The sequence below is a fragment of the Brachionichthys hirsutus genome, chromosome 14, assembly GCF_040956055.1.
Source record: "Brachionichthys hirsutus isolate HB-005 chromosome 14, CSIRO-AGI_Bhir_v1, whole genome shotgun sequence".
NCBI lineage: Eukaryota > Metazoa > Chordata > Actinopteri > Lophiiformes > Brachionichthyidae > Brachionichthys > Brachionichthys hirsutus.
In genome coordinates this window covers 3,776,034-3,801,048 of record NC_090910.1, presented here as the reverse complement: position 1 = coordinate 3,801,048, position 25,015 = coordinate 3,776,034, and the positions used below count along the sequence as shown (strand labels likewise).

General features: G+C 43.0%; 1 protein-coding gene across 1 annotated transcript in view; it reads right to left on the bottom strand.

Moving 5' to 3' along the window:
- Positions 1–25,015, bottom strand: part of pard3aa (par-3 family cell polarity regulator alpha, a) — a 281,009-nt gene that overhangs the window by 177,820 nt on the left and 78,174 nt on the right. Inside the window, exons 3-5 of the mRNA XM_068747703.1 lie at positions 23,463–23,637; positions 8,379–8,557; positions 4,032–4,169 (exon numbers count right to left, since the gene is read on the bottom strand). Of these exons, the coding sequence (XP_068603804.1) occupies positions 4,032–4,169; positions 8,379–8,557; positions 23,463–23,637 (492 nt within the window). The remainder of the gene's footprint in view (positions 1–4,031; positions 4,170–8,378; positions 8,558–23,462; positions 23,638–25,015) is intronic.

The window sequence follows — 25,015 nt, the reverse complement described above, 5'->3', positions numbered from 1 at the left end:
TATATATATATATATATACAGTAGTCGAACAACTTGGTTTTTGATGCCTCGGAAGTCAAACAGATTATCAGAGATCATAATATTTACACTTCTATGTGTTATCTGTTGTTTAGATACACATAACTACATATTATTAGAACTGTAGGCATGCAAATGGGATTTATCCACTTGCATGCCAATTTAACAATTTACGTACCAATTTATCTGGTGCGTAGGAACGGATTAATTTAGTTTCCATTATTTTCCACAGGAAATATAGCTACGGTTTTCAAACAAATCGGTTTTCGAACGGTATTACAGAAATAATTATGTTTGAGAACCAAGGTTCCACATTATATATTACTAGTAGTGGATTAAATTAAATGTTCAGGTCAACATTGTGGACAGAGAGAGAGCTGGAAGGAGAAACAAAAATGGTACCAGGCCTTGAAAGCGAGATAATACTTGAAGTATTAAAAAAAAAAGGATGAAGAGGAAGTGCCCTGTCCTTGGAGTCAATGTTAAATATACAGCAGCACCTACTGGTCGGGCCCACTGGGCAGAAGTGGGAAAGTACATAGCGACTAAATGTAAATGTGTGTAAGTGAGAATAAAGAGGCATGTTGTGGAGAAGACTGCACCGCTCTGGAAGCAAGTTCGTGTTTTTCTGTGCAGTTTCTTGCAGAAACACACTCACACAAAAAAAAACCCTGCAGACTTGTTCTTTATCAAACCCCTCCCATATACATCTGAGCCAAATGCACAGGTGTAAATGAACAAAGCATCCAGCAGATAGCAGTGGAGAGAAAAGAAATGATGGGGTGGGTTGATATGCAGATGAAAGCTCCTATAATCTATCCATCTCTATCTATCCAACTCTATCTATCCATCCATCTATCTATCTGTCTGTCTGTACACACACACGAATGAATGTCAGTCTTTTGCATTTGAATTGTATGGTGTGCACAACAAATGTGTGGTGTGTGTGCTGAATGTTATTCACATCAAAATGCACTGATGTTTTTAATTTAAACAAAACATAAAAATAAACAGCTGCAAGAAAAAAGAATGTCAGTTTCCTTGCCATTTGTCAGCATACGGACTGGAGTCTGGTTAATTTCTTAGAGAAAGCATTAAAACAGCTTGTGAAACCAAGCTGTGCCTTGCTCAAGGGCACCTCGGCAGTGCTCTGGAGGTAGACTGGCCCCTCTCCAGCCACCAGCCCACACTCCACATTCCCTCTGAGCTGGGACTCTAACCGCTTCCCACTTTTTTCTTTTTTAAGATAGATAGCCAAAGTTAACTCCTGAACTTTTTGCAAGCATTTTTTTTTTTTGAACATCTGTTTCCCTCCATTTGGGCCATTTTGATTTGATTAAATTCTCATATGACTGACATCTGGTGTCGGTGCCGCCTCTGGCCTGACTGATGACAACGGCCTCCTCAAGGCCGCAAAACAATACAGTGGAGTGTGTGCGTGTGTGTGCGTGTGTGTGTGTGGAGAAATGCAGAGGGAGAAGGCCCATTAGCATTCATCAGCAGCGTTAATGTCAGCCGTTTGTATAAACAATGCCTCATAAAGACCCGCCGTATACTGCCTGATCAAACAGCGCTCTTCTCCACGCCACATTTGGCAGGACGTGCACAAGCCAGTGTGGCAGGGGGGGTTGCAGGAAAGAGTGATAGGAGGCCCAGATGGAACCGTTTGAGACTAAAGTGAATCTAATGACCGGCTAGATAAACAGATGTAACTATAGGAGGGAGAACACCTTGTAATCCCACCAAAGTAAAGCCGTCATCAGCTCAAAAACAAACACTAGCGCATTTCAAAACACAATTAATGATCAGTAGGTTGAAAAACACATCAAGGTTTCATGAGGAATTATTACAATCAGCCACAGGATTCCTCCGGTAGCATCCCGCTATTAGAAGTTGTGCAATCTAAGCTATAAATCTGACAGCGCCACCACCGCCTGGACGTTTGCTCCTCTGCAGCACAGCTTCAAAACCCTCTTTGACTTAATCACATCGGGAATCTGGTGGTGGCAAAATCACTGATTGTACAGACAAATCACCAGCGCCAGCGCCCCCCCCCCCCCCGGAGGATGTTTTAAGCGAAGAATTTGTCATTTTAATCAACTCAACTTCACATTTTTAATTCATAGCTGCAGCGGACGGTTCCTATTTAACGTAAGTGCTGAAGTAAACGGAGCAGATCTGCTATAGCCACAGTGGTGGCTGACATTTAAAATAAATCTTGACATTCTCATGTAATTTGTTGATCACAATAATCGCTGCTGCTATTGTGCACGGTTGTCGTTCAGACAAGGTAAAGCACGTCAATCAGGGCTGCGACTTTAAGAACAATTGGTATTTGTCAGATTGCAAACAACCAGTGAGAAAAAAAAAATCCCAATGACGTGCACACGATGCGGATTAATGCGAGTGTCAGGGTTGGCGGCGAATGTTTGGGTTATTAAAAAAATGTCACAGCATTGAATGAGTTAAATGAGAGCAGCCAAAAGATATTCCAGAAGTCCAGAATGTGACACACTCAGCGTCTTGCAGGCAAACCTAACAAACACCAATGGTGCGGCTGGGAGAGTCTTTGTTTTTTTGTCTGATGCTGGTTGTTCACCAGGACTATTAATCAGCATGCCGTGTGTGCGTGTGCGTGTGTGTGTGTGTGTGATTATCTCAGTCATTTTGTCAGCCAGTGCGTTACAGATCACAGCTCTTTTAAATTAACAAACTCAGTGGATGTTTATCTTGCGCCGCTGATGTGTAGCATGTCCTTCAAACAAACAATGCAGAAAATATCAAGCAGGCGTGTCGCGTGCGGGAGGATAATGCAGCGATCAAGACGGAGATAAAGTTCCTGAAAGAGAAACCACAGGCTGACAGGAAGCTGCTTTGAAGATCTGCTACACATCTGATAAGGCGATTGGTGTTTAAGTGTGCTACTTTAGTCATATGGTCGCGATGACACAGAAGGCAGCAGGAATTATAACCACCAGATGATGCGAAGTTAAGGAATGACCCCCTCCTCCGACATATTCATGCACATATTTCTCAAGGTGCAAATTTCATCATTGAGCTGGAAGGTTGGGTTAATAGACATGCTTATGCTAGATTACATATAAACTTTATTACAGGCTCTCGACCAAATAGTAAAAAACATACAACACAAAAACACAGCAAAACATCATCTTATTCAGGAGAGTCTTAACAGACACCAATACCAATGTTTCCATAGATATGATTGATATCTGACCGAGCTGCACCTTTACAAACAGATCTCGTGATAACTGGCCCAAATAAGAATTATTATTCTTAAGGAGGACAAATGTTTTTTTGTCACACAGCTCTGAAAAATGTTTGGAGCCCTGGCTAGACGACCAGTTGCTTCAGATGCGCAAAAACACGTGCTACGTGACATCTTATTCTTTTCATTTCCATCGTCCCTCCAAATGAAATTGCGTGAGACAGCGTTTCAGATTTAAAATACAAGGTTTTAAAGCACAATAGGGATCTTCTGTCACTTTTCATAACTTCTGAAGGCATTTCTATATATATATTTTCCTCTAGTGACGGTTGCAGGAGAAGAGGGGGAGAGTTGCAGAGGGAGACGATCGCAAAGTGTTGACTGTAGCGAAGAAAGTCGGAAGATGAATCCACGATGATCGACGCAATTGAATGAAAATGTACAGCTACTATTTGGAAAATTCAAATGGCAGTCAAGAGTTCCTAGTTCCAGGAAACTTGCTGAGTGAGCAGTCAGCTGTTAACTATTGCTGCACCTCTATAACAGGATATGATGTTTTATAATGTTGTGTTCTACTTTATGATGCCCGACTAAATACAGTGTGTTTACCATAGTACCATACCATAGTATCAGGGCATACATGTGTCATCCATAGTACTTCCTTTTGCCCTGGCCCAACATGAATGCATCAATAATGTGAACTGGGTCAATTGTTAGACACATCTATTCAAGGAGTGTTTTCAAGACTTTAATCTTTTGCTTTTCGTGTCACGACTTAAGGCCCTACCTGTTCCTGTCGGTCCAGCCAGCGGTCCACCATTGGATGGTTTGCACTGAGGGAAGATCGAGTCGTCTCTCTCTGGAACTGTGTGGACCAGCCACTCGTGTCACGAGGAAGACTGCGATAGGTGTGGCCTCCTCTACCCTGCCGTAGGGAACCGTAAGAGGTGGAAAATTAAAGTCGCCGCATGGATGTTCCTGTCAGAAGAAAGGTTCAATTTACACCACAAACAAATTACGAGGCAGATAATGAGTAGCCTCAAATCTCTTCCCCACAAATCATTTCAAAGACTGATATTTCTCCATATATTTCAGTTTTTTGTTTTTTTTTGCAATCTACAGCAGCCCTGTGGCAGATGCTTCTTCATCTTGGACTTCTGCCACACACCAAACCAGTGTTGATCATTCCAGTCTCACTTAATTTCACCCTTAAACCTCACCCTTCTCAGCTAAAGCCGATCTGCTAATAAGAGGCCACTTATAATAAGACAGCCACAGCTGAGCTCTTCCATTACACAGAACGCAGCTTCTAAAATGATCCTGTCAAAGTAATGTCACTAGCAGATGTATTATAATGGCCACAAGGACAAAAGACACACATGCAAGCAAGTGAGATTACATTCCCGACATGCTCGCCTTGGCATTTCGATCCCGACCTCTGAAGGTCACGCTGGCTTTGAATAAAGAACTGAATCAAATGAATCATGAAAATCAAAGTGGGACAATGATTCACAAAGACATAGCAGAACAATGGCTGATGACAATTTTAAAGTGCTGCTAAAGAGCAAGACAGGATATTAGATTTATTTAATGATAATCCATGACAAAGAAAATAAAAAACCCTTTGTCACATCTTTTCAGAGCCACAGGAAGCTAAAACAGGGGAAAGAAGAAGTGACAATCTGGCAGCACACATCGATCAATCCATTTACTTCCGCTTTCCCACTTTGCAGGTCACTGGAATTGCTGGAGACTATCCCACCTTGCTATGGGAGAGAGGAGAGGTACACCCCGAATGTGTCGCCAGCGCATCGTGGGGCCACACAGAGACAGACAACCATTGACACACACACACATACACTGCAGACAATTTGGAGTAACAAATTGACCTAAATTGCATGTTCTTTTGAGGTGGGAGGAAAACCGGAGTGCCCGGAGAAAAACCCGGGCGGAGAACTCTGCACAGATTGGATACGAACCCAGCAAGCAGCAGTTGTTGCAGTTGCAGCTAACAATGAAAAAAAGAAAAGACACAGCAAGAGAAGGCAGGAGAGATCACTGCATGATATGTAATGCCATGTGTGTTTTGAAGGTTGTGGGACGCGGCCAGAGGAAGAACTGCAGACGGGACCATAATACTCAGCCACACACGTGGGCTCTGCCGAGGCCTCCGTCCCTGCTGAGCAGCACAGAGCCACGAGGGACACCCCCCCCCCCATTTTACGACACGTCACATCATAAAATGTGAGAAACACAGATACCAGAGAAGTAGCACTAAATCAATGGGTTCATATCCACTTCCTGATCTGTTAAGCCGACCGTTCTAAGCCTGAGGAGTATGAGGTATCGTAAAGCTATTGGGAGATGTGATGTGAGTTTGCAGTGTCAACTGATGATTGAGGAGCCCTGCTGGCTTATATTTGGAAATTCTGCAGAACTGAGCCAAAGAACTGAACAGAACATAGTTAGACCGCAGTGTATCAAGAAACCTCCCCGAAAGAATGACAAGGCACCTTAAAAAATGTCTCGTGTCCATATGACACCAATGCATATATGCTTGTCTTTAAGTATGTTTGGTCCAGGACATAAATACATTCAAGTCAATGCCTATTAATAATTGTAATATTTATTGACAGTAGCATAAAAACAGGCTTTATATTTCACTGACTGAATCAGTCAAAGGAAAATGAAAAATCAAAAGACACAATGCTCAGTTCCATTACAAAAACCTAATGCTCTTGTCAAGAAACAGCACAAGGCAAAAAAAAAAATGAATAAACTAGAAGACCTCAGAGAGCGCAGACCTCCGCCAAGCAGCTCATTCCACTGCTAATTAGATTTCCACTGTCCACATGGTGATCTGGATCATGACCAAAATGTTCTAGATTGTTCTTAATAACTTTATACACCAACCATGAAAAGTAAAAGTGAATCAGAGTTGATGTATATTTTTTAACTAATTTTGGAATCCGTAAATGGAGTTTTCAATGTTAAAATTTAATGTTTTTTTTCCGACCTAATTCTGGATCAGATCCAGATCAAATTCGTTGGTAGAGATAGAGGTCCCCACCCCTACATGACTGTATAACAATTCCATAAAGATCGGTCAGTAATCAACAGAGATATTATAGACAGATAAATTACTTTCATTAAATTAAATAATTAAATTACTTAAAGGATCTAAATCCTTTAAACCAGATAAGTGATCATCTGCTACAGATACAAGTCATAAAATAAAATGAAATACCTGAACATTAAATTCAGACTTGCAGTGAGGCTTATTTGAATAGCGTTTCCACTGACCCATTCAAGCAGACTATTACTACTACTAGATTAGTAGTAATCTAGTAGTAGTAATGGCTGTGGCTCAGTTGGTAGAGTGGGTTGTCCAGTAATCAAAAAGTCAGTGGTTCGAATCCCTGTTCTGAATGTCCGCATGTCGAAGTGTCCATGGGCAAGACACTGAACCCCAAATTGCTCCCAGTGCGTCTGGCAGCACCTTGCATGGCAGCAGTCGCCCACTGGAGTGTGAATGTGAGGCCTAATGTAAAGCGCTGTGAGCACCGCTAAGGTGGAAAAAGCGATATATATAAGTGCAGTCCATTTACTTCTAAGGATTTTGAAGATCATGCCGTCTACACACATTCTAAAATGGATGGTTTGGTGTGAATGTGTGGAGTGTCAAACTGCACTTTTTCCATCGTATAGACATGCACCACGGGCTTATATTTAATCCATTAACAGGACTGATAACGAAGCTCAGTCTGCTCACTCACTCTGTTCCATGTCTCCATGATGTCCTCGACAGATCATCTAGTCATCTAACCCATTAACAAATCTATTTGACTAAATATGAGCACTGATATTAAATTGTCTGAAAAAACAGCCTCTCTAAGTTTCGCAGCTTTGTGTTTGACTGATCTGGTATATAAGTCGCAGGGAAATAAATGAAGCTTCGAATTTAGACTGGATTTTCATTGGACTGTGGCGCAGCCATTTCCAGGTGCCTCGAGGCAGTGACGTGTCAAGAAATCCGCACAAGTGTGCAGAAGACAGGCTGAAATACATTTACTCACAGAGTGGGCCGTGAAAAAGTGACTATTGTGTCAATTCAAGCAGGTAATGACATTTGCGCTGTACTGTTTGTGTTATTCTACGTAATTGACATTACAATTAGCTCTTAAATGCTTTATGCAAATTAACCGGCAGTACAAAGCAACCAGATTTGCAAAGAGAAAACAAAAAGGGAAGAGCGGACGGGCTAAATGCAGAATGGTCCATACTGACCTGTTATATTGCTGTTATGTTTAAATAAAATAAAATAAAATAAATTGTCACTTTAATATAGCTAAAAAGAAAAAAGAAATATCTCTCATAGGTCTAAAAAATACCTCTTAAAGGTCTAAGAAGAAAAAGTTAGCTCAATGGTTTCGCTCCTGAGCTGAAGACTGTGCCGTTGTATTCTTGAGAAGACAGCTGAAGTGTCTTTAAATAGGATTATCAGACACAGCTAATCACACCAAGGTTTGCCATGTCACGCTCCAAGCACTCAATCACCTCCTTCTTCAACCTCCTCGTTTCATTGAGGAACGTGTCTCTTTCTCAGCAAGAAGCTGCAATCTGCCAGCGATGCACCGGGGCAGCCATGTTGAGGCGTTAATTGGTATCCTTCTCATTGAAAAGCCGCAGGGAGGATGTACCTGCAGGTATTCGTCTTTCTTAAGATTTCCTAATCATTGGCTCAAAAGGCCTAAGAAAAAGGTGAATTTTGCACAAAGGGAACGTGTTTAACAACCTCGGCTCGTTTTTTCAGAAGACAGGAAGGGTTGTTATCAGAGAGAGTGGGGTTCAGATAAAGACCACCCGTGCTACTGCTGGAGATCTAAAAGCAGGGCAGCACTGGGTTATATCCAATGATAATTCGGGGTGCAGCGGAGCGAAAGAATGAAAGTGAGGGGAGAAAGCATTGAGGAAGTGGAAACGGGAGGCCGCTGGGTGCAAATTTATGTCTGATAACGTATTTGATGCAATAAAGCGCTCCAGAAAACGACTTGCGGGCACAAAGCGGACTGAAGTCAAGGCTTTTCACACATTTTAAGCTAGCAATGCATCCCTGGCCGGGTTGATGCGTCACCTTTCGTTCCAGGCTGCCCGTCCCAGCAGCCAGTTTGTAGTTGAGCTTTTGGGAGCTAGCGGCCATGGGGAATCGGTTTGGGTTCCTTCTGGATGGTTCTTCTGGAACCACTGGACCTTCGCCAGGAGGGAGGCCGGCCAGGGAGGGATCGCTGCTGCGACGGACGTGGAGAGGCATGTCTGTGGAGGAGGGTAGAAAGAAAGACATAAGCGGAATGGGAATGGCAAAAAAAAACAGAGAACGCAGTAGCTTAACAGAAATATCAAACCACTTGCGGTATTATTCCCATCTTGAGCCGAGCTGTATCCGAGTGTTCCAAATAACGGGGCCTTTCTGGGGCCACTGTTCTGTCTGGCAGCCATAAGACCCCTGCAGCAGCTTCTCAATTACATGAAAGGTCAGCTGAGACATGGAGAGTCGTGATTATTGTGTTGCTTCCATATAAAGGCATTGAGCCCAAAAGGAAACGCTGTAGAGGTTTGGTTTGGCCCAAGGCCCGATAGTGAATGATGTTCACTAAATATACATTCAGCTGGAAAATTACTGAAGGCACTCAGCAAAGCTAAGCCAAGCCAGTCCAAACGTAACAACAGCAATCATAATTAGAGCAAAGTTGCTCACATATCATGCTTTGACTCTTAAACCGAGGGTCAGGCTTAACAACGCTGCATTAGCGCCTGAACCCGATCCAGGAAAGTTGGACTTAATATGGGACTTCTCCCCCGCCAAAACGCATTGTCAAGAAACGCAACAGGAAACATGCAAAAGCTGCAGCCTGTCGGTATTCTCCTCTTAGATCAGAGCCGCCAACACAAATCAAAGCGGCTCCATCATTCACGTGCTGGTTAAGAGATTGAGCTAGAGATGCAGTTGATGTCTGTTACACAATAGATGGCAGGAAAGGATATCCCTGAGCTTTAGTGGGAATCATTTGGACCCCCCCCCCCCCTCCACACACAAAATAAAATAGATTTGTTTATGATGTTCTTGCAGTCTGTGTGTTGCACCCATAATTATGCAAATAGTCGGGCAGCCACCTGTCATCCATCGGCAGATCATCGCTGCAAGCATATGCCGCAGCTAAGCTTCCATCTGATTACACCAGAGACGCATGTTCGCCGCGGAGGCCATGCATTTTAATCAGGGCTTACGCTGCGTTGCGACTTGTGTGTATTTATTACCGTGACAAAACCAGGAGTTATGAATGCAACTGTGGATGCCTGCAGCGGAGCCGGGGTCGAAGACTGCAATAATTCTGCACCTAAATCCCAAATGTAAAAAGGTGAGATCAGCATGCGTGCATCCCAGACAAAAAAAAAAAAACACACATCCTTCCTTTTAATATTCAGCCATGATGTCATGGCTGAAAGCAAGAAATGGAATTTCCGAGTAAAACCTTTATTGATGTCTTCTGCTCAGTGATGCTAAATTCTTTCACTACTCCCCCTCAATTTTACTGTAGTTTAGTTGTAATTCTGCATTGCCGGTCATCAAATTTAAGAGGGATGTTATAAAACCCCTTCTGGACTTCTTGACTTGACATCAGTCTCGCATCCTAAACCCACAGGACGGGTGCTGCAGTCCTCTTTCATCCAAGAAAGATGATGCAATGGCACGGCTCCTCCTTCAGGGGAATTCTGGCGTGGATAGTTAATACGCAAACGACAACGTGATGATATCTGGAAATGTCCCGGAAGTTTCACTCGCAACCGAGCACAGTTGCCAACGGCAGGTTCAAATGTCTTCCAAATGAACTTGACTCACTAAATATGTGTTTCTCACGGCAGAAATATTGTAAGTCAAGTTCTCAAGTAGCAAGCGGCTTAAAAGCGCTCTTTCTAAGTAGCTTAGAAAGAGCGCCAGTCATTGTGCTTTTACACTTAAATTGGGTGGAAAATTCAATAATGGCTTTCACCGCAATAGACTTTGGGCCCCTCTATGTAAGTGCCGGTTCACATCCAGTTCAGGGCTCTAATGGCACCTCAGACAGCGGATTCAAAGCGTAATGATTCATGTGCATTGTTATCCCACATGACACAGGCAACAAGAGAGAGTGGGAGCCGCCGAGAAAGGGCAAAGAAGACGGGCAACAAGAAGAAAATGTAAAGTCAGGGTTTGAAAAAAACACATTTCTTGCAGACGGTTTGAATTTCATTTAGTTTCACAAGATACTTGACTTTGATTAAACGTCTTGGTGTATTTCCCAGAGCGCCTATAAAGGCTCAACTCTCACCGGACGATTATCTGGCTCTTTTGAAACCACGACAACGTCAATCTTTCTTCATGCATTATGACTGTTTCCAGATGTTAGCATCACTAATAGGACTAATAGTCCATTTGATTCTTAACATTTTCACCCACTGACTAACATGAAATTAACCTGCCGACAATGAAAGGGCTGCAGCTGGAGGCCAGATTTCATGCTCGGCCCATCCAGATTACACAACCACAGACGCAGAGAGAGAGAGAGATAGATGCAGCATAAAGGATGTCCTTTGTACGAGCAAGTCTGAGCAATATGAATCCATGCTTAAACATCTGGTCGTTTCCTTAAGCCACTGTTTAAACATCGACGGGAACTGCATATCCCCAGTGAGGCTTGTCTTTCATAAAATGCTGATTCGTCACGACTAAAAAGCCCAACAGCTCAACGTATAATAAATAAGAGTGTGTTTTAGTGATTGCACTTGTTTGTGTGCAACCTTTTTAGAAGGTCACAATATGAAGATTCACTCCCCCCCCCCCCCCCCCCCATCCCTATTCTCCCTGACCAATTTTGCTCCACTTAATTTGTGATGGGATTATCCCGGCAACCGAGGGTATATGTCTGGTCCCACGTTTAATAACCAGCGCCACCTCTTCAGACCGAGGCAGCCATCGATCCAGGCTGAAGAGGGAGTGAGACCGTGGAGGTTTGGGGGGGGGAGGTTAATAAAACAAACCCCTAATCCAGCCTCTGTAGTGAGGGATTACGTGGGTCACAGAGACGTACACACACACACACACCACAACTCACCACAGGGAAAGGTCAGCCCCACCAGAGGCTATTACCTTATATTGCTTTGTCCGTTATTTATCTTTCGCACTCATTGGAGAAATATATTTGTGAGAATAAATCTCTGTGGATAAATGCAGTAATATATGAAAATAAATACTGAAATAATTTCGTACAAAATGAGAACATTTACATGTGCAAGCTTATCCAAATCAATCAATCCTCTACCGACAGAGCACAGCTTCAGATTTCTTCTATTTTTTATGGAAGATGGTGCAGAATTGAAAAGAGGTAGGGGTTATGAAGCAAGTGCACTGTCAGACAAAGCGATAGGAATCACCATGAATACTTGAGATGATGCATTTCCTCTTCCCCCTTCTGGTTATAGCCATGCTTTCATTCATAAATGTGAACGCTGTTTTAATTTTTTTTTAAGGATATGTCCTCTCTGAGCTGATGCCACGTGGCCTTTCCAGATTCCTTTTTGAAAACTTACATTGTGTTTCCAATACTAGGAAAAATGTATTCCTTATGTGATACTTTACCAAAGTACTTTTGCTGAGTAAACAAACCTAACTAAAGTGTGACACTGTCACAACATCTATAATGATCCAAAGCGCAATGTTCATTTTGAAGATGTACATTATCATTGCTTAACATGATTATGGAGTCTCTCACATTCAGAAATAACTCTAGATCAGCAAGGACAACGTCCTGGTTTGTATTTTCCCACCACTGGCCAGATTCTGCTTTGTCAAGTGCAGTTACATCTACCTCAATTCACTTCCATGCTCCCCAAGTGACTCTTATACATACCAAAATACACTTCTAACTTAGTGATGACAGACATGAGGGTCAACTCTAATACGATAGCCGGGGAGTTTCTATCGCTGAAATGGTATTAAGCTGATAGAGCAGCTCCGATACTTTACCTGAAGAGGAGGGCGTGTCCCTTCCTCCTGTCCGGCTGCCAACTCAAGGTAATGGAGCGAATGCTCCTGCATAATAATGAAGAAAGGACATAGTAAAGACAGCCTGCGCACGTGTGTGTCCATGCCTGTTCCTGATCGCACCATGGGGGATGAAAGCATTTTGAAGATCTTTGTGAGCAGCCACCCCGAGCCTTGAAGGAATTAGTTCAGCTTAAAACTTGAGAATTGGGTTCAAGGTCACCACTCGCTTCAGAATCGCTGATTTCACTGAAAACAACAGCACAAACGATATCACGTGCGTAGCTATAACGGCTCCTTCTGAAGTCTATGGCAAGATGATATGTGAAAGACACCAGATATGACATCACTAATCAACATGGCTGGGAGTGAGGTATATTTCAGACTTTGATGTAGATTTACTCTTGCGTCATATATAATTTACAAAATAACACCTGCGATGTGTTGAAGGTCACTGATAAAAAAAAGAAAAAAGTAATACAATGTATCCAAGGCTGGAAATGTTCTGTACAGTAGCATTTGAGTTGCAGGTTATGGAATAAATGAAGTAAAGCCCCCGCTATGAATACAAATTGCGTGCGCAGTACGGCTAGAATACAGACACCCTCAGCCAACCAAGGATGAAGGTTGTCTGGTCTGTGAAGGGAGCGTTTTCCCTCGTGGCCCTCTGGCCCTGGGGTATCTTGAGTCCATGCTTTCACAACCAACTGATTTAAATATAAATGCCAGCCGACCACGGCTTCATGAAATGTCTAAAAGCATTTTTATTTTTTTTCTGGGCCACTTTGAAAGCTTCAAGCCTGGACCAGTTCAATGACTGAATAAATTATGGCACAGAGCCATTTGAATCTTTTCTCCAACCACTGACTACATATTGATGTCCCTTGTGTATGGCAAGGGGGGTTGGGGGGTGGGGGGGGATTTCTTCTGAAAACATCCTGACCTGAACGATCTGAAGGGGGGAACAAAAAGTTTCATTTTGGAGTGGGAGGGGGGGGCTATACAACCCTGGAGTGGTGGGAACTGGGACTGTGGAGGAGATGAAATATAGCGAGATCTTAAAGAGGAAAGTGGTCCACTGTGAGCCAAAGGGGTCAACAATAGCATTTGGTGCATCTCTGAAGATGTAAATCAGTAGATGGATAGCTGGAAAAGCAGCCTGGATCCGGCTGTCTGTACATTAAGTGTATATATATGGGCAAACACATTGTTTATGGCCTCACTCTAACAAGCAGATGTTGGCAAACCACAATAAATGTTACTGTATCTGAATCTGGAAAGGAAAAAAAGGCTGCCATTCAGTACAAAAATCAATACTTCAAGCTTTCTATTTACCTGTGTACCGGCTCATGCATCACGTTTGGTGAATTTAACACCGTCTACTCTATAATGTCCCTAAAACACAAATAAACATGTGAAATCTGTGGCGTTCCCATACCTCGCCAGAACAGAATGTAGCATGCATTTAATACCATCATATATATATATGCTTACATGCTATATATAGCATGTAAGTACTTTATATGCTTAGACAGGGCATGCTTCTACGCCTCAAACAACTAAATTGTGTGAGACGTAATTGCCACAGTCAATTGGAGGGTGATGAGTTGGTGAGTGATTTTTTTTTTTGTGAGTGTTTCTGGCAGGTCAAGCAGCAGCCGAAAGCATGGGGCTTATTCCAATAAAGCTTCCAGACGACACGTACGCAAAATCCATATCGCAAAGATTCCAGCCATGAGATCGACGTCATCCTCTCCTGTGAACCGAAATCTCCCAACTCCAGTTGCTGTTTTTTTTGTGTTTTTTTTTAAGCAAAGTTGAAAGATTTGAGCTCCCATCAGACCCCTGAAGTTATTCTGGACCTTTGATGATTTAGTGAGAGAAGCCGGATGTTATTTGGTTCGTGAGATGAAGGGAGCACTGCGGACGGGGTGATATGAGCACACTGGTCTGAGGCCTGTTCAAAGCTGGTACCCAGCCAGTGAGCACGCATTGGTAATCTCACAGCTCACAAACGCATGAAATCGATTTCGAATCAGATTGCATATCAAATCAGCAAACGGGTCAGAAATAGTTTCATACAACAAGTTAAAGCAGATTAAAGTGACACAGAGACAGAACTTTTCCCTCGATGATTACGCAACTCCTGAAAGAAATAACTTATTGCTCCAGTCGTGAATATTGCAACAATCAGTCTTTATTTAATTGCTGCTAATGGCAGAACTATAATGTTCTGCTTGTGGGAGAAAGCATTGGTTTAATAGTGATTATGTTGAAGTCACAGGAAGCGAAAGAGGTTGAGGTGTGGCACTTAAACATCAATAAATCACTGCTGTAGTCGCTCTCTACTGCTTTTTTAAAATCATATACCTGCAGGCCAGATGTGTCACGGCACCAAAAAGAAATTGGTTTGCATCGCAGGACAGCAAAAGGGTGACAGCCTCTCAGCGCTTGCATATGGTTCAAGTTTGCAGAGTTTCTTGTAGTTATACATGGAAGGTCTCGACCGAGGTCCAAAGTTTCAATTGCTCAGAGCAATGTCACAATTTGACCCTGCAGAATGGTTGGATCAAATGACGAAATATGGAGGTAGAACGTTTTAGCAAGAAGATAGCAATTCAATTCCAGTCTTTTTTCTTTTCTGTTGCAGATTTCCATTTATAAAAAGTTGAAGAACTTATATGACTCACTTCAAATTGTGTTACACTGAGATGAAGCCAGCTATTGACTTTCTTTACAATTACATTCAGCTTCTCATCATCGAGACATTTTATCTTTATTGAAATAGCAAAATACTTTTTTCTTCGTCTCAGATCAAAACGTCTTGTTCAAAGTTTAGTGGCACGGAGCGATCAGAAACTATAGTAATGGGTATTTCTTTTTTGCTTGTTTTGAGCTAATAATCTTTGTGCTCCGCCGGTCCTAGGAAGTGATTTATGTGTGTCATGCAGGAACATGATATGCATATGAAATGCATTGGTTTTCATATTATGTCACGTTTAGCAATAATGTCATTTCATCTCCATCGTCATCATGCGTTTTTTTCTTCTTACTGCCATCCTTAGCGCTCGCTTTCTTCAGACCCACCACTTATTACAAAGAATATTCACAAATACAGGGAACGCAACGGGTGAAGCGTGCTCGCAGCTCTCGGCCCATCTAGCGTCAGCATCTGGAAGCGTGCATCTCAAATGCATGCTCGCATCTCAAAGCAAAAATATTGCTTGCAGGCTGGTTCGTAACTCGGAACACTCTTATGTCAAAGCGCTCGTATGTGGAATTACTGAACTTTCCTCATTGAGTATGAATTGCTCGTACAAACATGATTCCATAAAATCAAAAACATGTGAAAAAAGAAATCCCCACAAATGAGTGAGAGATTTATTCCAGAGTTGGGAGTCAAGTGTTATTTTTTCCATTAGTGTGTTTCTGCTTCTTCCTGTAGGTCAGAGCAAACATCTCAACACACTTTAACAATTTACAGTTGTAATCTGTGCCAACAGGGAGCAGCTTGACCCTATCCAAACATTCAAGACCAAGAACTTCAGTCCAACATGTGGTTTTTGAACAATTGTCTAGCATTAGGGAACTCCACTGAGAAGTCTGCTGCGATTATCCAATTAATTTGCCATTAATGTTCAAATGGGCTGGAAAGACGTGATTTTCCGTGAGAAAATAACAATGAATCAACTATATAGAAATGTTATGGTTTGATGAGCGCTGTGATTGTGAGCCAAAGTAAGTACTCTAAAAACGATCATGATTGTGGGAATGTGGAAGGGGGAGTGTATCTTTGTGGATCTGATGGAAAACAGGAGGAGGAATGACTCGCATGATCTGGCCCCGTGGAGGGGTGGTGAGTCTGTGTATCCATAGTGTGCAAACAAAGGGTGTTTGTGACAAATCGGGCCCCTGATTCGTCCACCCTGCCAGACAACACTCAAAGCCAGGTTGGGGGAGGGTTGGGTGGCTACATTGAGAACACAATCAGACTCTATAGCATCAAAGCAGATGGATATCAAAGGTTATTTAAGGAATGTCACCCTCATCCATGTATCTTCTCCTGGGTCGACCTCTAGCCCTGTTCCCTGGCAGTTCCATCATCAGCATCCTTCTACCGATATAGTCCCTGTCTCTCCTCTGGACATGTCCAAACCATCAAAGTCTGGTCTCTCTGACCTTATCTCTAAAACGTCTAAACTCCACTGTCCCTCTGATTGTCTCATCTCTAATCCTATCCAACCTGGTCACTCCCAAGGAGAACCTCAGCATCTTCATCTCCTCCACTTCTAGCTCTGCCTCCTGTCTTTTTCTCAGAGACACTGTCTCTGAGCCGTCCGTCATGGCTGTCCTCACCACCGTCTCTAAGCCGTCCATCATGGCTGTCCTCACCACTGTCTTGTAGACCTTTCCCTTCATCCTTGCAGACTCTCTCATATCACAGAGCTCACCTGATACTTTCCTCCACCCGTTCCAGTCTGCCTGCACATGATTCTTCACCTCCTTTCCACATTCTCTCCATCACTCTGCACTGTTGACCCGAGGTACCTGAAGTCCTCTACCTTCTTTACGTCTATTCCTTGTAACTCCACTGTTCCCCTGGGACCTTCTCATTTACACACATGCACTCTGTTTTACTCCTGCTCACCTTCTTTCTATCTCTTTTCTAGAGTCGACCACTTCTCTAAATTCTCCTCTACCTGCTCCCTGCTCTCTCTGCAGAACACAATGTAACCTGCAAACATCATATTCCAAGGAACTCCCTGTCTCACCTCATCTTTCAGTCTATCCATCACCATGACAAACAAAAAGGGGCTCAGAGCTGACCCCTGGTGCTTAACCTTAGACTGTTGCTTCAAATGATGACATTATATTTATCCTGGAATGAAGGAGTGTTGTCAATTTTGATATGCTATTGTTCACAGAGTATGACTAATAAAGATCTCAAGCTCTGATTTGAATGTGTCATTTTTTTTGAAGGCTCAACTCATAACCTGGAAGCAGAAGGGAGATATTTTAAGTGTTCAATAATTAGGAGACAGTGTGAGAATCTACTGATTCCATATCACCTGTCCAAAATACGATGAGAAAAGGTCGGATGACTCAAGCCTCTAATCACATTTGCTAACACTTCCTGTCATTGCAAAGCATATCAATCCCAGCCGTGCCATTGATAACAGACTACTGTACATCTGAACAGAACAGAAAGGTAACAGAAATGTAAACATTATGAACAGATGAACTGCGCTTTAAATGTAACGTGAAGTGGTCTTGGATACCATAAATCCTAAAGTGAAGGCAGAAACATAGCTCAGCTAAATGTCTTCCTGCGTTGTCACCGGTGCTGAGACGGAGTCAGCGATAATAACCCCTGGCTCCCTTCCCATGCTCTTTGGCATGGGGTTATGGCTACCCCCCCATTTAGTCTGTTTCTGCATTTCATAAAGTACTAATGGCTTTGTTTGCCTATCAGGAAGTCGCTGCTCTTTTCTTGCTTTAAGTGTGACACAAGTAACTTACAAAATCGATCTCAGCCCCGGTTCAGGAAGTAATAAAGCAGTCAAAAACACACACACACACACACACACACACACACACACACACACACACATACACATACACGCACATAAATACACTACGTGATTCAGCTTTCCAGCTATGGCTTTATTGGAATTCTGGCACAAGTAATAACAGGAATAGTGTTGGTAGCCCTTTCCCAGCAGTGCTGAGTGGAGACTTTCACGACTGCAAGCGCTTCACACTTCATTACCAAAACACTGTCTTCACCATTTAACAGTGCTGGGCATTGCAATAATTAGTTATGAGAAGCCCTGGATGATATTATGACGGTGTAAGTGTTTTTAATACTGATATACCCACCGACTGTGAACCGAATGCCCACTTCTCAGCAGTTTAAACACCCACCCTGGGTGCTCCCTGTCTCCCCATTTACAAGTGAGAGTATGATTAAGAGTTGGCATAACTAATAGCCTTTCGAGTAACTCAGGTGGAGGAAGGCAGCTCATCGTATCACGAGAGCTGATAGGTTTTCAATGGGCTTTCAGTGTGCTATGATGAGCTCGCTACCCACCCAACATCCTCCGCTGCTGAGTGTATTCTCATCTCTGATATTACTCTGAGAGGTGAGATGCACATTTGGAGTGGTGGTGGATCACTGCTGGAGAGGAGTTGAGGCGATGCATGAAGGGTTACGATGACGCTAATACAGCTATCCAGTATTCTATACATCGACACTGTTAAAAAGTGGGATTTCTTGCAAATGCAAAGTCAACTCAATGGATCCATTGAAACAACAGCGCTTTACAACATAGCAACCAAATATAGATGGGGTGCATCAGTTTAAATTAAACACAAATTACAACCGAACTACAAAGTTTCAAGGTCCAAGAGAGAGAAACTTTGCCAAAATCCCCTTTAGCTAAATTATTTAGATCATACGTCGCTCATAGGCGCCGCTGAGGAACGACTGACGATCAGAAAACTTTGCTCCAATTTGTTCCTACAACAGAAAAAATGGTTGGCTACCTTGTCTTCGGGCCGATACCCAAAACTCTGCCCATAAATAGTCCACTGAGTATTTGACAAAGTCTTAGAAGCAACAGGCTATAATAAATGATACAGGCTAAGACGGATGGGGCATCAATAGTTGATGCAATGGTTTGCCCTTTGGCTGCATAACAGATAAACAGAAAAACAACAACATCCACTTACATCTTGTTTCCATCTTCAGTGGGAAAGAGTGCACTCAATGGCCATCGCTCGAACAAATGACTCTGCAGTAAGTCTCTGATTGGCAGAGACACAGACACGACATCCTCGTGTTCAGCCAAGGCGCATATTGCTCGGAAACTTTCCATCCATTTCTGTTCAAGCAGGATTCAAACATCCTTCACTAAATATGCTTTGAGATTGAAATAACTCAACTGTCCCTGTTGTCTGGCTGGTAAGTGACAATAAATGTGTCCAACCATGAAAATAGAAAAGTCAACTCGTGTGATAAAAATGGAAAATTGGTCGTGGGCTAAGCTTGACATCCCAAAAAGTACTGCACCTGTATAACACTGCAGACCTGGTCTTCTAAGGTCGAGCAAAAATAACAGCATTAATCTGAGAACTTTGCTGAAAGGGAAACGAAGAAGGCAGACAAACCTGAGATGGGTCAACCAATCAGCAGCTGAATCCTATCCCCATTATCAGTTGTGTGATCCCTCTGCTATTAAGGCCTTTAGATTGTCCTGCATTGCCTGCATACTACTGAAGTGAAATATTAAAGCGGCATAGTTCTGGATCACAGAGTTAAACAGAGAGGGCAGATGGGAATGATGATAAGTATCAGCGCCTGCTATCTGACTGGGATGCATGCGGTTCCAAACCTTAAACCTGGTCGTTTATCTATAATTGGCAATCACTGCTGGGAAGTCACCTCAACACAGCGGGAGAGCCCAAGAGGAGGTGGAAGTCCACGGTTTAAATACTAAAATCTGAGGTGAGAGCTTAAAAAGAAAGCATGCCAAAAGAATAATTCAATGTCCATCACACTATATACCTATGGGGGAAAATGACTAAATTGAACAGTTTTATGTTCTTGTTTAGAACAGCGTAGAAGCATTTTACAATTCTAGGAATCTTTCTTTCATAAGCTATATGTTGTGGTTGTCGCGATTGCTTGTGCATCTCCTCTTCTGTAGCGACTTTTATATGGCCTTGGCCGGCAACAGGGAAGCCTCCTCGGTGACAGACCACTAAGCCAAATTGATTAAATAAAAAGGGACACACGCAGGCAATCTCTTTAATGGCCTCAAAACAGCAACTGTCAGAGCAAGACCTTCAAGGACCACAAGACCGTGCGAGGGGAGGAATGGGCATCCGCTTCCTTCAAGAATCCGGGGAAGGACATTTGTGTTGAATCTTTGGACGTCACAGTGTGAATTGTAAGAAACTTATTCTAAGGTATTTTAGTTTATTCTATCTGCACACTGGCAGGGATCCATGCAGTATCGCTGCAATCACTCCGATACTCTGTTAGTGTTTTAAAGCCACTGCACATCAATGTCAGTGAAGTTTTAACCTTAGTCAATAGCACTTCAGCATTATCCATTTCCTTACTGCGTATCCTGAGAAATGGCTCCGAGCCTATTAAAAAGCTGAGAATAAAAGATCCTCCCTTCGAGGGAACTTTTAAGCAGCAATATATGAAATTCAAGTTCAAGAAAAGACACACTCGTGCCAGATTTGCTGTCTGGGACAGGATTACCGGCGATTTATTGATTATTCATTGACTATTGCCCTGATCCCACATAGGAACAGCCTAAAAGATTCAATGCTGTGAGTAGAATCAAAACACTTTGACAAATGGCAACCCGACTGTAATATAAAATATATATATATATAGTAATATAAAGTACGATCTGTGTCAAATCAAATGACCCCTGTGAAATTCCTCCGATACAAAGAACAAAAATATTTTTATTTTGAAGGTACAAGCACAATAAGATCCCGAATTAATTTAAAGTTTCACACATTTTCTCCTACTTCTCAAAGAACTTCGCAGTGAGCAGAAGCACCGGCAGTTACCGCGTCCCAATAATTACGGGAAAATTGCAATCATTATTGTAATTTAAATCTCATCTCCCATCCAATTATTAGCAGTTTGACCTGCATGGCACATGTTAGCAAAGAAATCTAAAATGAGTTCCCAAGACGAAGGAAAGGGCGGGATGGAGGACAGACAGAAAGCAAAAGGGAGAGTTTGGGACTCTGGGAGTTGTCGGGGGAGACGGGACACAATCAACATGGCTATAAAAGATGATGATTTTAAATAGCCATAATTCTCTGCCTCAGAGCACAGCTACCAAGGGCGCCGTGGCAACATGTTGATGTCTGATATGCAATCTCGCTGCCAGTAATTTGCTCATCTGTGTCTCTGGAGGTGTCATCGCCTGTCTGTCTTGTTTATGTTCCTTACCGGGTGTGTTTGTTTCTTGCCTTTCAGTCAGGCTGTCTCGCCATCTTTTAAAATTCTTATTCTTTACACACAATTTTGAGGCCCTTTTGGAGCAGAATTGTTTTTAATAAAAAAATAAATAAAGTCAGTGTGGTCATCTCCAAGGCACAAACAACTCCTGTAAACAATGCAGTCTCACTTTTATCTGGCTGTTGACACTGCATTTGTGTGAACAGAGGGAAAAAAAGACATTTCTCATCCATACCCGACTGCTTTTCCTCCGTCATAATCTCCGAAAATTTGCTATAGATAAACCCAGCACAGCGTGTAGCAAGCAAGTTTGTTTTTTTTTGCTGCAATTGTCATTTCATTTTTTCCTGAAAGCACCCGTAGAATTTTCCTGCATGGGAAATGTGAGTCAGTCTGACAATTGACACACTGTCAGAAGCATGATGTAGTTCCAACCAGGAAAAACTACAAACCCTTCATGACTTTAATCCATACGTTTTTACTTTTGGCACTGACAACAGGATCAGTGACACGATGGTAGATCGTTCTGCCATCGACACAAGTCCATTAACGGGCATTCAGATCGACACTAACAACATGCATGATGCTCTCTGCACTAAGCAGCAATTGTGCTTCCCCTTAAAATATTGCCTGATTACTATATTACCCAACACGAGCTGCAGACAAACAATTCTGAACAAGGCAAATCCTATTGTCAGGATGTGACATTTTTGGGGGAGGGGCTCCATTGGATTGCCATTGTTTTTGTCCAACAGCAGGCCAGAAACATCCAGCGCAACCTTCCATCCAACGGAAGACTGATGTTTCGCTGAGCACATCCTTTTATCACATATTCACACTTTAAAAATGACGCTCACGATGACATCATCCTTTTTCTGTGTGGCCAATCAAACTCACAAACTCAAAATAAAGAATAAAGGATAAAGAAAGCCGTGCATCAGTTGATTTAAGCCGACTACGGATCAGCTTCAAACAAACTGGCTGCCGCACTATACTAATGGTTGTCTTTCAGACTGCCTTTGTCAGTGAATCGTTTCTCCCAGGCAGGCTGGGGGACGCAAGGGAGCACTTTTAAGTCAAGACAGCATGGCCTTACCATTTAAATGCATGTGTGTGTGTGCGTGTGTGTGTGTCTGAGGCCATGCCCGTAGGTTCTAGTTGGATGCTTCAGATATCCTTTGAAGTTGCAGACAGCTCTGCTTCAGCTCGCTGGTTCCACTTCACGGGGCGTGAATGTGTGGACATGAACAGCGTCGGAGTCATCGACTTGCAATGTGCCCTTTTCAGGTTGTGTGTGCCACCTGAGAGCGTGTGCATGTCCACCTTGCTCTGGCATGGTGTGCTCCTGCATGACCGAGTGTCAAACTGTGACTGAAAACATTCTGGTTTTCCATCTCAGTCGACACGCAGCTATTCCCTGGGCTCAATCCACCGACAGACACTCAAAAGCATGGCAAGGAAGGCAGATGCTAGCCAGAGTAGAACAACCTTCCTTGTACTGAGGCCTCTACTTTCAGGCTTCAAACCATTAATCCAGAAACATGGTTAAATATATGGGCACTAGTCCAGAATGTGGCTTGGATGCAGTTATTATTATTAAGACAAAGTTACCTGATACCCAAATAAGTCATTTTCTACCGCTTTTTCCACTTTGCGGGTCATGGGAATTGTTGGAGCCTATCCCAGCTTGCCATGAGTGAGAGGCGGGGTACACCCCAGATACATCGCCAGCACATCGCGGGGCCACACGGAGACGCACAGACACTCACACACACACAGACAAACACTACGGGCAATTTTGGGGCAGCCAATTTACCTAACTTACATGTTTTGGGGAGGAAACCGGGGAAAAACCCACGTGGACACGAGGAGAACATAACAACTCTGCACAGATAGAATTCGTACCCGGTACCTTCTTTGTCGTGAGGCAACAGCGCTAACCACTCCGCCACCATGCAACCCCCTGGGAAGTCAGTTGTGCAATATTTTCTCTATTTTAATTCTTTCGGTATCAAGCAGCAGTTTGCACATTTAAGTTGAACGGGGATTCAAATGATCAGAAGACGTTCTTGATGGATTGCGTGTAACATTGATATTTATTGTCACAGTCGTGAACTTTCTGGGTGATAATGTAATGAACTTACTGGACCGCAGAGCTTTCGGGGTGACCTCGATCTCGCTGTTGGCCTGGTAGGACTGCACGGCCGACGCCGAACTGACATCACTGCTGAAGGGTTCTGGACTCTGAGTGCCTGTGGAGCTGGCGCTGGTGCCGTCACCTCCATTGTGAGGATCCTGCTCTTCATATACTGCCACCAGCTGGAGAGACAGGGAAGGTCATATTTATTCAGAGGGAGAAGACAAAATGATAATGTCTGTCCTCTTTGTTTTTCCGTCTCTGCATCTTTCCTATAATTGTGGAACATCTGCATCCATGCAGCATGGCGTGTTCTCGCTTGCCAGGTTTGACTCCCACAGCAAACATCTGCTCCGTTCACACAAAGATGATTCGTTCCCACGTGTCCCCGGCTCCGATAAGAGAATCCCCTCACAGCATGCCAATAATAATCTGAATCTAACACACAGCTCATCAAGACAACTAGAGAGAAAGTGTAACAAACACTACGAGACACGTTCTTCTTCTGTCGGAAGAGAACATTTTTGATTAGCCAATCCATTAAACTAGAATTAAAGGAACCCCCACAGACAGAGGAAAAGTGGGACGGCTAGTGAAGGAAAAGCAGCATACATCCTGTCTTGGCGGAGTGGAGCTAGCGGCGCCACGTGGTTTCCATTGCCAGGACAACCTGCTACCAAACCTCTCACAAGGAGATTAACCTCTTATACCAGCCATAGAGCCAATCACGGAGCAGCAGCGTGACACACAGAACCATAATGTGTGTATTTCAGAAATGAAATGAGTTCCTTTTCATGCTTGTGCTACCTGCAAATCTGTGTAATGGAGGGCCATGGAAGTGGAGAGAGCAACCGCAACAAAGATCTTGTATCCCACATGGTATTTATCCGAGAGTAAAAATAGCACCAGTGTTTTGGCATGTATTTAGTGTTTTTCATCATCCCGATACCTGAAAATCTACATATAAACAAGTTTAGAAGCCTCCGCTCTTCTTTGTTGATTTATTGCATATGTAAAGGATGATGCTGACGCGAGTGTGTGTTTGTGTGTCTGCGTCTGAATTCGTGCCATTCTCCGAGCACGTCCAAAAGGCTTAGCGTTGTCGTTATTCACCGCAGCATCTCCCGTCGTGCTTTTATGCAATCAAAGCCGACTTACATCCGTTTTCCACCCCGAGCTTGGAAATTACATTTCTTGGGTCGTAAAGGTTAGCTACACAAATGTGGATATTCTACTAGAAAGGCAATCAAAACGTTGAAGGATCTGAACTACGTTGCCATTAAACTCAGTTTGAAGAGGTCATTTGAGAAGGGTTCGGAACATGTTTCATGTGTTTGGGTATGGAGGACCAAAACTGCCACAATTAAAAATAAATATAAATAAAATATATACAGAAATAAATGAAAAAGTTAATATAAATGTAAAAATATAAAACAAGATACAAATTTGTTGGGGCTCGCCGCGCCTCTTGCCCATAGCCAGAAGGGGATAGGCTGCAGCAGACTGGTGACCCATGGCGGATAAAGCGGCTATAGACGAGACGATCATCTCGTCTCCAAG